At 47.3% G+C, this 13,594-nt stretch overlaps 1 protein-coding gene across 1 annotated transcript; it reads right to left on the minus strand.

The window, feature by feature from the left end:
* Positions 1 to 4,921: 4,921 nt before the first annotated feature.
* On the minus strand, positions 4,922 to 7,499 carry LOC148443347 (E3 ubiquitin/ISG15 ligase TRIM25-like). The gene has a single exon (XM_088462939.1). The coding sequence runs from the start codon at positions 7,497 to 7,499 to the stop codon at positions 5,826 to 5,828; it is 1,674 nt and encodes a 557-aa protein (XP_088319065.1). The 3' UTR covers positions 4,922 to 5,825.
* Positions 7,500 to 13,594: the final 6,095 nt, after the last annotated feature.

A 13,594-nucleotide genomic window follows, 5' to 3' on the forward strand; every position in this document is an offset into this window, starting at 1 on the left:
ACGCACCAGTGTAGGAAAGTGCTAAATCGCTCGAAAAATGCATATGACACAGAACATCCCATAGGCAAGCTCTTGTCTATGTAATATCCGTTGTCCAAGCGAAAACCCATAAATCGGAATGACTCAGGGTGTAAAGGCAAAAGGCGAAAAGCTGACTCAACATCAATCTTAGCCATCAGAGCACCCGGACCATAACACCTAACCATGTCCAAAGCTTTGTCAAATGACTGGTACACCACCGAGGAATCCTCAACTGGTATAGCATCATTTACTGACGAGCCTGGTGGATAAGACAGATGATGAATGAGCCTGTACCTTCCTGGAATCTTCTTGGGAACCACGCCCACCGGGGAAATCACAAGATCCCTAATGGGAGGTTCCGCGAAAGGACCCGCCATGCGCCCTAAGCTAACTTCACCATAGACCTTTTCCCTAAGATTGTGAGGCAACTCAAACGCAGACTTCAAATTCATAGGCGAGCCTGTGTCAACATCCCTGCAAATAGGTAAACGGAAACCAAAACTGAAACCGTTTAACAAAAATTCTGCGTCCTGCGGGACCGGGTACCAATTCAACCATTTTGCTAACGCGGTGACGCGGACAGGGGATGGAGCTTTACTTAGCACTAGCGCCTTTCGCTGGCTGAGCAGGCTGTTGTTGGGAACCCGCTTTGAAACACTTGGCAACTGGGTGGTTGCCACCGCATCGCAAGCAGAGGTGACGAAAACAACACTTTCATCCCTGAGTACAGGAGGCATTATTAAACGCGAAGCATTTCCCCCCAGATGCCTGCTGTTGGCCTTGACGAACCGAACTAGATGTTTTGCTCGCGTTGTACCCCTCATACGAAGGACGCAAAGGCTGCGTGACTTCCAGCCACACCTCCACGTCCTTCCACCCTAGATCCACAACCTGTCTGCCATCCTGCTTGCGACGAAATTCTTCGTCGTAAGTGCGCCAAGCCATGCCCCTGGCGGATAACTGCATGCTATGAATTAAATGCAGATATCTAATGACGTTTAGGTGCTCACCTGGACGCATCTCCAAATAACACGCTGAGAAAATGCAAAAACCGGCCAGCCAATTATTGTACGATTTGAACACCTCTAGCCCTATACCACCTTTTGCCCTGGCCGCCTTAAATGCCTTCTTAGCTTTCTCTGTAAGAGCAAAGATATCCACATAGTCTCCCTTGCAGATCTTCGTGCGGCAAGTCTCCCTTAAACCTCGTAAAACTGCGGTGTTGTCGCAGTGTACGCCTGCAGCACCCTCCAACCCTTTCTCTATGTTCTTATGCTTAGGGGAGTGATGCCTACGCCTCGAGCGCCGCCTTGCTTCCAGTTTTGCATATTTCGCCGCTCGCTTGCGGGCTCTGCCAGCTCTGTCCGCGTTAGAGATAGAGGAAGCAAAAGAAGATGTCAAGGATCTAGAGTCTGAGGAAGACCCACCTGAACTCTCCGATGTCACGGAATCAGGGGAAAATCTGGATGGCCCCTCCCCGACATCTACGTCGACCAACTCCCCTTCCTCGAGATCGTCATCTGAAATAGAAGAGAGGACACCCGCTGCCGACTCTGCGGCAGGCGACCCAACAACTGCACTGCTCTGACTCAAACTCTGACTCAGCGGTAGGGAAGGTGCGGTAGTCCCTAAACTTTGCGGGGCCAAACTAGGTGCGATAACCCTCAATGCCTGAACTAACTGCTCAATCTCCGACCCCCCCTTGGACCCTCGCAGAGTAAGCGTTAGCAGGCGCGAAAGTTTGGTTAGGCAAAGGGCCTGCAGGGGGAGTTGCTAAAAATGGGGCAAAAACAGCAGCCAGAGTAGACAAGGCAGAAACAATGGCTGAGGGTTCTGGCTGAACAGCAATGGAGGGAGGGGCAGCAACAGGCAACACTGCAGGGGCTGACTGTGATTGTGCCATCATACCAGCACTAGGAGCCTGGGACAAGCTGGACACAAAATGTCTGCCCCCTCTACTAAGCCCCGCCCCCCGCTCACTAACATGGCGGGCGCCCCGCTGCGAGCGGGGAACGGGAAGGGCCCTAGGCACAGCAGAGCCCTGCTGTATCCTAGAAGAAGCTCTATGCCCCCGGCGGGACCGCCTCCTTTTACCGGAGGTTATGTCCCCAGCTTGAGACGGGAGCACACGCCCACGTACAGCTGACGTGGCGTGCTCCCATCCGCGACTATGAGAGGGAGCCACAGCCGGGCTCAGCCGAGCCAGAAGCTGGCACGAATTCCTCTCTCCAGCCGCAGCGGCGTCAGGGGCAACACCCGCCGCATCTGCGGCAGGGGCCGTCCCCCTACGCTGGAGCGGGTCCCGTGAGGTCAGCAAAGCGGCGCCATGAGCAGCAGCCGCTGCATCCACAGCAGGGGCCGCTCCACGACGCCGGGATGGGCCTTGGTCGCCTTCATGATGCCTAAAACGGGCAGGAGGGGGCATAGAGCGGCGGGGATGCATGGTAAGGAGCGGGATGAATGTGTCCTCAGGGGAGGGGTGTAACCAGCATGGTGGGAGGTACACTGCTGTCCTGTTCCCCTGTATTATACCTGTAAGGTAATGATGTATTATGTGTCCTCAGGGGAGGAGTGTAACCAGCATGGTGGGAGGTACACTGCAGTCCTGTGCCCCTGTCTTATACCTGTAAGGTAATGATGTATTATGTGTCCTCAGGGGAGGGGGTGTAACCTGCATGGTGGGAGGTACACTGCAGTCCTGTGCCCCTGTATTATACCTGTAATAATAATAAGGTATTGATATATTATGTGTCCTCAGGGGTGGGGTGTAACCAGCATGGTGGGAGGTACACTGCAGTCCTGTGCCCCTGTCTTATACCTGTAAGATAATGATGTCTTATGTGTCCTCAGGGGAGGGGTGTAACCAGCATGGTGGGAGATACACTGCAGTCCTGAGCCCCTGTATTATACCTGTAAGGTAATTATGTCTTATGTGTCCTCAGGGGAGGGGGTGTAACCAGCATGGTGGGAGGTACACTGCAATCCTGTGCCCCTGTATTATTCCTGTAAGGTAATGAAGTCTTATGTGTCCTCAGGGGAGGGGTATAACCAGCATGGTGGGAGGTACGCTGCAGTCCTGTGCCCCTGTATTATACCTGTAAGGTAATGATGTATTATGTGTCCTCAGGGGAGGGGTACAACCAGCATGGTGGGAGGTACGCTGCAGTCCTGTTCCCCTGTATTATACCTGTAAGGTAATGATGTCTTATGTGTCCTCAGGGGAGGGGGTGTAACCAGCATGGTGGGAGGTACACTGCAGTCCTGTGCCCCTGTATTATTCCTGTAAGGTAATGAAGTCTTATGTGTCCTCAGGGGAGGGGTATAACCAGCATGGTGGGAGGTACACTGCAGTCCTGTGCCCCTGTATTATTCCTGTAAGGTAATGAAGTCTTATGTGTCCTCAGGGAGGGGTATAACCAGCATGGTGGGAGGTACACTGCAGTCCTGTGCCCCTGTATTATACCTGTAAGGTAATGATGTCTTATGTGTCCTCAGGGGAGGGGGTGTAACCAGCATGGTGGGAGGTACACTGCAGTCCTGTGCCTCTGTATTATTCCTGTAAGGTAATGATGTATTATGTGTCCTCAGGGGAGGAGTGTAACCAGCATGGTGGGAGGTACACTGCAGTCCTGTGCCCCTGTCTTATACCTGTAAGGTAATGATGTATTATGTGTCCTCAGGGGAGGGGGTGTAACCTGCATGGTGGGAGGTACACTGCAGTCTTGTGCCCCTGTATTATACCTGTAATAATAATAAGGTATTGATATATTGTTTCCTCAGGGGAGGGGTGTAACCAGCATGGTGGGAGGTACACTGCAGTCCTGTGCCCCTGTCTTATACCTGTAAGATAATGATGTCTTATGTGTCCTCAGGGGAGGGGTGTAACCAGCATGGTGGGAGATACGCTGCAGTCCTGAGCCCCTGTATTATACCTGTAAGGTAATGATGTATTATGTGTCCTCGGCGGAGGGGATGTAACCAGCATGGTGGGAGGTACACTGCAGTCCTGTGCCCCTGTATTATCCCTGTAAGGTAATGACATCTTATGTGTCCTCGGGGGAGGGGATGTAACCCTCATGGTGGGAGGTACACTGCAGTCCTGTGCCCCTGTATTATACCTGTAAGGTAATGATGTATTATGTGTCCTCAGGGGAGGGGTGTAACCGGCATAGTGGGAGGTACGCTGCAGTCCTGTGCCCCTGTATTATACCTGTAAGGTAATGATGTATTATGTGTCCTCAGGGGAGGGGTATAACCAGCATGGTGGGAGGTATACTGCAGTCCTGTGCTCCTGTATTATACCTGTAAGGTAATGATGTCTTATGTGTCCTCAGGGGAGGGGGTGTAACCAGCATGATGGGAGGTACACTGCAGTCCTGTGCCCCTGTATTATCCCTGTAAGGTAATGACATCTTATGTGTCCTCGGGGGAGGGGATGTAACCAGCATGGTGGGAGGTACGCTGCAGTCCTGTGCCCCTATATTATCCCTGTAAGGTAATGATGTATCATGTACAGGGTGACACTATCCAGCACCATGTACATTATATTATATCCTCTGATTGCTATGTGTACTGTAGTCCCTCTGTATAACTAGCTTATAGTGAGAGTGACATAACACCAATAATACATTGTATGCCAAGAATGAGAGTGTGGTAATAACAGGGTGATATAAGGAAGGAATACTTTATAGTTTATAATAGATAAATAATAATTAATACTCTGGTTAACAAATATTAAGGTAATACAGGTAAGCAGTGAGGCATGCTGGGCGTTGTAGTCCAAGTCATCCTTTACTAGGCAGCATAGTCTGGGACTACAACTCCCAGTATGAGGCCGGCTGCTGAAATAATGATCTGGAGAAAGATTTCTTGTAATAGTTGTTTATTATATGCAGCCGCACAAGACAGAATATTATACACACAGATCGTAATAACGTCATAAACATCTCACACTCCTTTATAGCGCAAAGTTACACAACACACAGCACACGTGTTACACTATATAACGTGCTATATACTAGACAGAGAGTCGCCTTTCCCATAATGTGAGGTTGGGACTTATAGCTCTGTGGAAGCAGACAGACAACATCTAATGTGCATATGTAAATAATCTCATCAGTTATGGCTGAATGTACACAGGAAAGACAGATAATATGGTAACATCAGGAAACCTCAATTACATGTTACAGTGTGTTTGTATTTTTATAACTAATGTATACAGAATATTTCCTCCTATCTGTGTGAGCCCAATGTCACAAAACGCCTCTACATAGATATAGGTAATTACAGCTGTGCCCACAGGGGGTTATGTATATACTACAGTAATAGGGACCCCAACCCAGCAAGTGGACAACTCTCTCACCCCCCATGTGTTCACTTTTAGCTTCCTCCATTATAGACTATAAAACATTTGGACCCCCCCCTCCTCTCCTGTGCCCCTCTACCATTTCCGCCACCCATCCCTCTCCTGTATGGATACAGTTTATCTTTCAGGAGAAACATTCAGCCCCTGCATAAATCACAACCAATAGGAACAAGAATAGTATCGACTGCAGTGATAGGGCACACACTGGCTGACAGGCAGGTTATTGCAGCCAATCACAGCTCTCGCTGACATGTAAATTATCTATAATGAACGTTTCTAACACACTAACAAGGGAACAAATCCAGTCCCTGGTTACACAGAAGGATTGGCTCAGCTGTAGCTCCACCCATTACGACATTCTATTGGCTATTTTTCTACCTATCAGATTCCCCTCCTTATGATGTCCCCAGTCTCTGGATGGATTCCTCCTGGCTTCTGATCACCTGGTAATCGTCATGCGACCGTCCTCTATGTATAATGCAGCATGAAGGGGCTCAGTGAATGTGGCCTCGAAGGTGTATAAGTGTTGGAAAACCGCAGATTTATTACGGTTACTACAAGAATAAAAGGCCAGGCTTCCATCCTCATAATCCAGACACATCAACACTCTACCCCAGGAAACATCATCTTCCAACTCAGTCTTATTTCTGTCATGTATCACTGAATACACATTTTTCTTAAATTTCCCATATCTATAAATCCTGCTCACACAGAAACACCAGGACTTGTTATTGTACCCAATGTCTGACTGACGTCCTCTCCTGTCTATACTGGGATAACACATCCCCACCCTCCAGTCCCCTGATTTACTAACATCCACTTCCCAGTAATGTCGCCCTGAGGAGAATCCCCTGGTGCTTATTACCTGATCACACTGAAATCTCTCTGGAGTTTCTGGGCGATTCTGGTTTATATCTGTCCATGATGCAGTTTTCCCGTCATCCGATATACATAAAACATTACTAGCTGTATCTAGATCCAGTAATAAGACCCCTATATTTATATCTGTCATTATAATAGATACATTATTAGCAGCTGTGGTTACACCCAGTAATAGGTCTGTAGCTTCCTGCACATAGACCCCTGTATTTATACCTGTTATTATATCAGATAATGTGTGTAATGTCTCTGAGATAAGACCCACATCCAGATCTCCTGCACCATGGACCTGGTTGTCATCTGTCTCTGTGTTCTCAGTATCTTCCTCCTCAGTATCACACAAGTCACCTGTGTCTGGATCCTGTAAGACAGTCACTGGATTAGACACGTTACACAGCTCCTCAATGTGACGAATCTTCCTGGACAGCTCATCCTTCTTTATTTCCAGCTGCTGGATCAGATCAGAGACTGAGAGTGAAACGCGTTGTTCCTGCCTGGAGATCTCACTCAGGACTCTCTTCTCCAGGTCATCCAGCTGTCTCCTGATATCTCTAAACAGGGCAGTGACTCTCTCAGTTACACCAGCTGCTTTTCCCTGATCTTCTCTCCTGCGCTCCTGCAGACTCTGGTCTCTTTTCTCAGCCTCTTCTCTCTTTGTCATCAGTATTAAAAGAACATCTATAAGATTCTCCTTTTTCTGCTCAGAGGCCTCATCCAGCGTCTCCACCAGATGTCCCTGATGCTCTCCAGCCACAGTGCAGGACTCACAGATACAGGCCGAGTCTTCTCTGCAGAAATACTTCAAAATATCTTTATGGACAGAACATTTTCTCTTCTCCAAATAAGTGGTGGGATCAACTAAGACGTGTTCTGCTGACTTGTTGTGTGTCTTAAAATGTATATCACAGAGAGACTCTTCACACCTGAGACAGGTTTTAAGGGCAGGTACTGGAGAGTGGACACAGTAAGTGCAGAACACCCCAGTTCCCTCCTCTGGAATAGAGCGGACATGTTCTGCTATGTTGCAGAGCTTTCTCCTTTTCTCCAGTACAGGACGATCTGGAAACACAGCTCTGCATTCAGGACAAGTATAAACTTCAGACCCCTGTTCATCCAACATACGATCAATACAGAACCGACAGAAGTCGTGCCCACATCTCAGGGTTACAGGATCTGTATAAATGCTCAGGCAGATGGAACAGACCAGCTCCTGTCTCAGATCAGCAGACGCCATCGCTGGCAGCAGAAGGGAGAAATGAAACTGAAAGTCTCTGACACCCACAAACCAGTTAGGTCACATTCTGCACACAGGGCGAGGCTGAGCTTGTAATTCAGTTTCTTACCTAAAAATTCAGAGATTGTGTAAATTTTTTTTTACTAATGACGGAAGTTGCTGATGCTTCTTATCTGCACTATGAGGCCAGTAAGTGATACGTACATGCGGTGTGTGCTTCTTATCTGCACTATGCGGCCAGTAAGTGATACGTACATGCGGTGTGTGCTTCTTATCTGCACTATGAGGCCAGTAAGTGATACGTACATGCGGTGTGTGCTTCTTATCTGCACTATGCGGCCAGTAAGTGATACGTACATGCGGTGTGTGCTTATTATCTGCACGATGCGGCCAGTAAGTGATACGTACATGCGGTGTGTGCTTCTTATCTGCACTATGAGGCCAATAAGTGATACGTACATGCGGTGTGTGCTTATTATCTGCACTATGAGGCCAGTAAGTGATACGTACATGCGGTGTGTGCTTATTATCTGCACTATGAGGCCAGTAAGTGATATGTACATGCGGTGTGTGCTTATTATCTGCACTATGAGGCCAGTAAGTGATACGTACATGCGGTGTGTGCTTATTATCTGCACTATGAGGCCAGTAAGTGATACGTACATGCGGTGTGTGCTTCTTATCTGCACTATGCGGCCAGTAAGTGATACGTACATGCGGTGTGTGCTTATTATCTGCACGATGCGGCCAGTAAGTGATACGTACATGCGGTGTGTGCTTCTTATCTGCACTATGAGGCCAGTAAGTGATATGTACATGCGGTGTGTGCTTATTATCTGCACTATGAGGCCAGTAAGTGATACGTACATGCGGTGTGTGCTTCTTATCTGCACTATGCGGCCAGTAAGTGATACGTACATGCGGTGTGTGCTTATTATCTGCACGATGCGGCCAGTAAGTGATACGTACATGCGGTGTGTGCTTCTTATCTGCACTATGAGGCCAATAAGTGATACGTACATGCGGTGTGTGCTTATTATCTGCACTATGAGGCCAGTAAGTGATACGTACATGCGGTGTGTGCTTATTATCTGCACTATGAGGCCAGTAAGTGATATGTACATGCGGTGTGTGCTTATTATCTGCACTATGAGGCCAGTAAGTGATACGTACATGCGGTGTGTGCTTATTATCTGCACTATGAGGCCAGTAAGTGATACGTACATGCGGTGTGTGCTTCTTATCTGCACTATGCGGCCAGTAAGTGATACGTACATGCGGTGTGTGCTTATTATCTGCACGATGCGGCCAGTAAGTGATACGTACATGCGGTGTGTGCTTCTTATCTGCACTATGAGGCCAGTAAGTGATATGTACATGCGGTGTGTGCTTATTATCTGCGCTATGAGGCCTGTAAGTGATACGTACATGCGGTGTGTGCTTATTATCTGTACTATGAGGCCAGTAAGTGATATGTACATGCGGTGTGTGCTTATTATCTGCACTATGCGGCCAGTAAGTGATACGTACATGCGGTGTGTGCTTATTATCTGTGCTATGCGGCCAGTAAGTGATACGTACATGCGGTGTGTGCTTATTATCTGCACTATGCGGCCAGTAAGTGATACGTACATGAGGTGTGTGCTTATTATCTGCACTATGAGGCCAGTAAGTGATACGTACATGCGGTGTGTGCTTATTATCTGCACTATGCGGCCAGTAAGTGATATGTACATGCGGTGTGTGCTTACTATCTGTACTATGAGGCCAGTAAGTGATACGTACATGCGGTGTGTGCTTACTATCTGTACTATGAGGCCAGTAAGTGATACGTACATGCGGTGTGTGCTTATTATCTGCACTATGCGGCCAGTAAGTGATATGTACATGCGGTGTGTGCTTATTATCTGCACTATGCGGCCAGTAAGTGATACGTACATGCGGTGTGTACTTATTATCTGCACTATGAGGCCAGTAAGTGATATGTACATGCGGTGTGTGCTATGCGGCCAGTAAGTGATACGTACATGAGGTGTGTGCTTATTATCTGCACTATGAGGCCAGTAAGTGATATGTACATACGGTGTGTGCTTATTATCTGCACTATGAGGCCAGTAAGTGATACGTACATGCGGTGTGTGCTTATTATCTGCACTATAAGGCCAGTAAGTGATACGTACATGCGGTGTGTGCTTATTATCTGCACTATGAAGCCAGTAAGTGATACGTACATGCGGTGTGTGCTTATTATCTGCACTATGAGGCCAGTAAGTGATACGTACATGCGGTGTGTGCTTCTTATCTGCACTATGAGGCCAGTAAGTGATACGTACATGCGGTGTGTGCTTATTATCTGCACTATGTGGCCAGTAAGTGATACGTACATGCGGTGTGGGCTTATTATCTGCACTATGCGGCCAGTAAGTGATACGTACATGCGGTGTGTGCTTATTATCTGCACAATGAGGCCAGTAAGTGATACGTACATGCGGTGTGTGCTTATTATCTGCACTATGAGGCCAGTAAGTGATACGTACATGCGGTGTGTGCTTATTATCTGCACTATGCGGCCAGTAAGTAATACGTACATGTGGTGTGTGCTTCTTATCTGCACTATGCGGCCAGTAAGTGATACGTACATGCGGTGTGTGCTTATTATCTGCACTATGCGGCCAGTAAGTGATACGTACATGCGGTGTGTGCTTATTATCTGCACTATGCGGCCAGTAAGTGATATGTACATGGGGTGTGTGCTTATTATCTGCACTATACGGCCAGTAAGTGATACGTGCATGCGGTGTGTGCTTATTATCTGCACTATGAGGCCGGTAAGTGATATGTACATGCGGTGTGTGCTTATTATCTGCACTATGAGGCCAGTAAGTGATACGTACATGCGGTGTGTGCTTATTATCTGCACTATGAGGCCAGTAAGTGATACGTGCATGCGGTGTGTGCTTATTATCTGCACTATGAGGCCAGTAAGTGATATGTACATGCGGTGTGTGCTTATTATCTGCACTATGAGGCCAGTAAGTGATACGTACATGCGGTGTGTGCTTATTATCTGCACTATGAGGCCAGTAAGTGATACGTACATGCGGTGTGTGCTTCTTATCTGCACTATGAGGCCAGTAAGTGATATGTACATGCGGTGTGTGCTTATTATCTGCACTATGAGGCCAGTAAGTGATACGTACATGCGGTGTTTGCTTCTTATCTGCACTATGAGGCCAGTAAGTGATACGTACATGCGGTGTGTGCTTATTATCTGCACTATGTGGCCAGTAAGTGATACGTACATGCGGTGTGTGCTTATTATCTGCACTATGCGGCCAGTAAGTGATACGTACATGCGGTGTGTGCTTATTATCTGCACAATGAGGCCAGTAAGTGATACGTACATGCGGTGTGTGCTTATTATCTGCACTATGAGGCCAGTAAGTGATACGTACATGCGGTGTGTGCTTATTATCTGCACTATGCGGCCAGTAAGTAATACGTACATGTGGTGTGTGCTTCTTATCTGCACTATGCGGCCAGTAAGTGATACGTACATGCGGTGTGTGCTTATTATCTGCACTATGCGGCCAGTAAGTGATACGTACATGCGGTGTGTGCTTATTATCTGCACTATGCGGCCAGTAAGTGATATGTACATGGGGTGTGTGCTTATTATCTGCACTATACGGCCAGTAAGTGATACGTGCATGCGGTGTGTGCTTATTATCTGCACTATACGGCCAGTAAGTGATACGTGCATGCGGTGTGTGCTTATTATCTGCACTATGAGGCCAGTAAGTGATATGTACATGCGGTGTGTGCTTATTATCTGCACTATGAGGCCAGTAAGTGATACGTACATGCGGTGTGTGCTTATTATCTGCACTATGAGGCCAGTAAGTGATACGTACATGCGGTGTGTGCTTATTATCTGCACTATGAGGCCAGTAAGTGATACGTACATGCGGTGTGTGCTTATTATCTGCACTATGCGGCCAGTAAGTGATACGTACATGCGGTGTGTGCTTATTATCTGCACTATGCGGCCAGTAAGTGATACGTACATGCGGTGTGTGCTTATTATCTGCACTATGAGGCCAGTAAGTGATATGTACATGCGGTGTGTGCTTATTATCTGCACTATGAGGCCAGTAAGTGATATGTACATGCGGTGTGTGCTTATTATCTGTACTATGAGGCCAGTAAGTGATAAATACATGCGGTGTGTGCTTCTTATCTGCACTATGAGGCCAGTAAGTGATATGTACAAGCGGTGTGTGCTTATTATCTGCCCTATGCGGCCAGTAAGTGATACGTAGATGCGGTGTGTGCTTATTATCTGCACTATGAGGCCAGTAAGTGATACGTATATGCGGTGTGTGCTTATTATCTGCACTATGAGGCCAGTAAGTGATACGTATATGCGGTGTGTGCTTATTATCTGCACTATGAGGCCCGTAAGTGATACGTACATGCGGTGTGTGCTTATTATCTGTACTATGAGGCCAGTAAGTGATACGTACATGCGGTGTGTGCTTATTATCTGCACTATGAGGCCAGTAAGTGATATGTGCATGCAGTGTGTGCTTATTATCTGCACTATGGGGCCAGTAAGTGATATGTACATGCGGTGTGTGCTTATTATCTGCACTATGAGGCCAGTAAGTGATATGTACATGCGGTGTGTGCTTCTTATCTGCACTATGAGGCCAGTAAGTGATACGTACATGCGGTGTGTGCTTATTATCTGCACTATGAGGCCAGTAAGTGATACGTACATGCGGTGTGTGCTTATTATCTGCACTATGAGGCCAGTAAGTGATACGTACATGCGGTGTGTGCTTATTATCTGCACTATGCGGCCAGTAAGTGATATGTACATGGGGTGTGTGCTTATTATCTGCACTATACGGCCAGTAAGTGATACGTGCATGCGGTGTGTGCTTCTTATCTGCACTGTGTGGCCAGTAAGTGATACGTACATGCGGTGTGTGCTTCTTATCTGCACTGTGTGGCCAGTAAGTGATATGTACATGCGGTGTGTGCTTCTTATCTGTACTATGAGGCCAGTAAGTGATATGTACATGCGGTGTGTGCTTATTATCTGCACTATGAGGCCAGTAAGTGATACGTACATGCGGTGTGTGCTTATTATCTGCACTATGCGGCCAGTAAGTGATATGTACATGCGGTGTGTGCTTATTATCTGCACTATGCGGCCAGTAAGTGATACGTACATGCGGTGTGTGCTTCTTATCTGCACTATGCGGCCAGTAAGTGATACGTACATGCGGTGTGTGCTTCTTATCTGCACTATGAGGCCAGTAAGTGATACGTACATGCGGTGTGTGCTTATTATCTGCACTATGAGGCCAGTAAGTGATACGTACATGCGGTGTGTGCTTATTATCTGTACTATGAGGCCAGTAAGTGATACGTACATGCGGTGTGTGCTTATTATCTGCACTATGAGGCCAGTAAGTGATATGTGCATGCGGTGTGTGCTTATTATCTGCACTATGGGGCCAGTAAGTGATATGTACATGCGGTGTGTGCTTCTTATCTGCACTATGAGGCCAGTAAGTGATACGTACATGCGGTGTGTGCTTATTATCTGCACTATGAGGCCAGTAAGTGATACGTACATGCGGTGTGTGCTTATTATCTGCACTATGCGGCCAGTAAGTGATACGTACATGCGGTGTGTGCTTATTATCTGCACAATGAGGCCAGTAAGTGATACGTACATGCGGTGTGTGCTTATTATCTGCACTATGAGGCCAGTAAGTGATACGTACATGCGGTGTGTGCTTCTTATCTGCACTATGTGGCCAGTAAGTGATACGTACATGCGGTGTGTGCTTATTATCTGCACTATGCGGCCAGTAAGTGATACGTACATGCGGTGTGTGCTTATTATCTGCACTATGCGGCCAGTAAGTGATACGTACATGGGGTGTGTGCTTATTATCTGCACTATGCGGCCAGTAAGTGATACGTGCATGCGGTGTGTGCTTATTATCTGCACTATACGGCCAGTAAGTGATACGTGCATGCGGTGTGTGCTTATTATCTGCACTATACGGCCAGTA

This window comes from Taudactylus pleione, unplaced genomic scaffold (genome assembly GCF_031769625.1).
Source record: "Taudactylus pleione unplaced genomic scaffold, aTauple2 ptg001296l, whole genome shotgun sequence".
In the NCBI taxonomy this organism is placed as follows: Eukaryota; Metazoa; Chordata; class Amphibia; order Anura; family Myobatrachidae; genus Taudactylus; species Taudactylus pleione.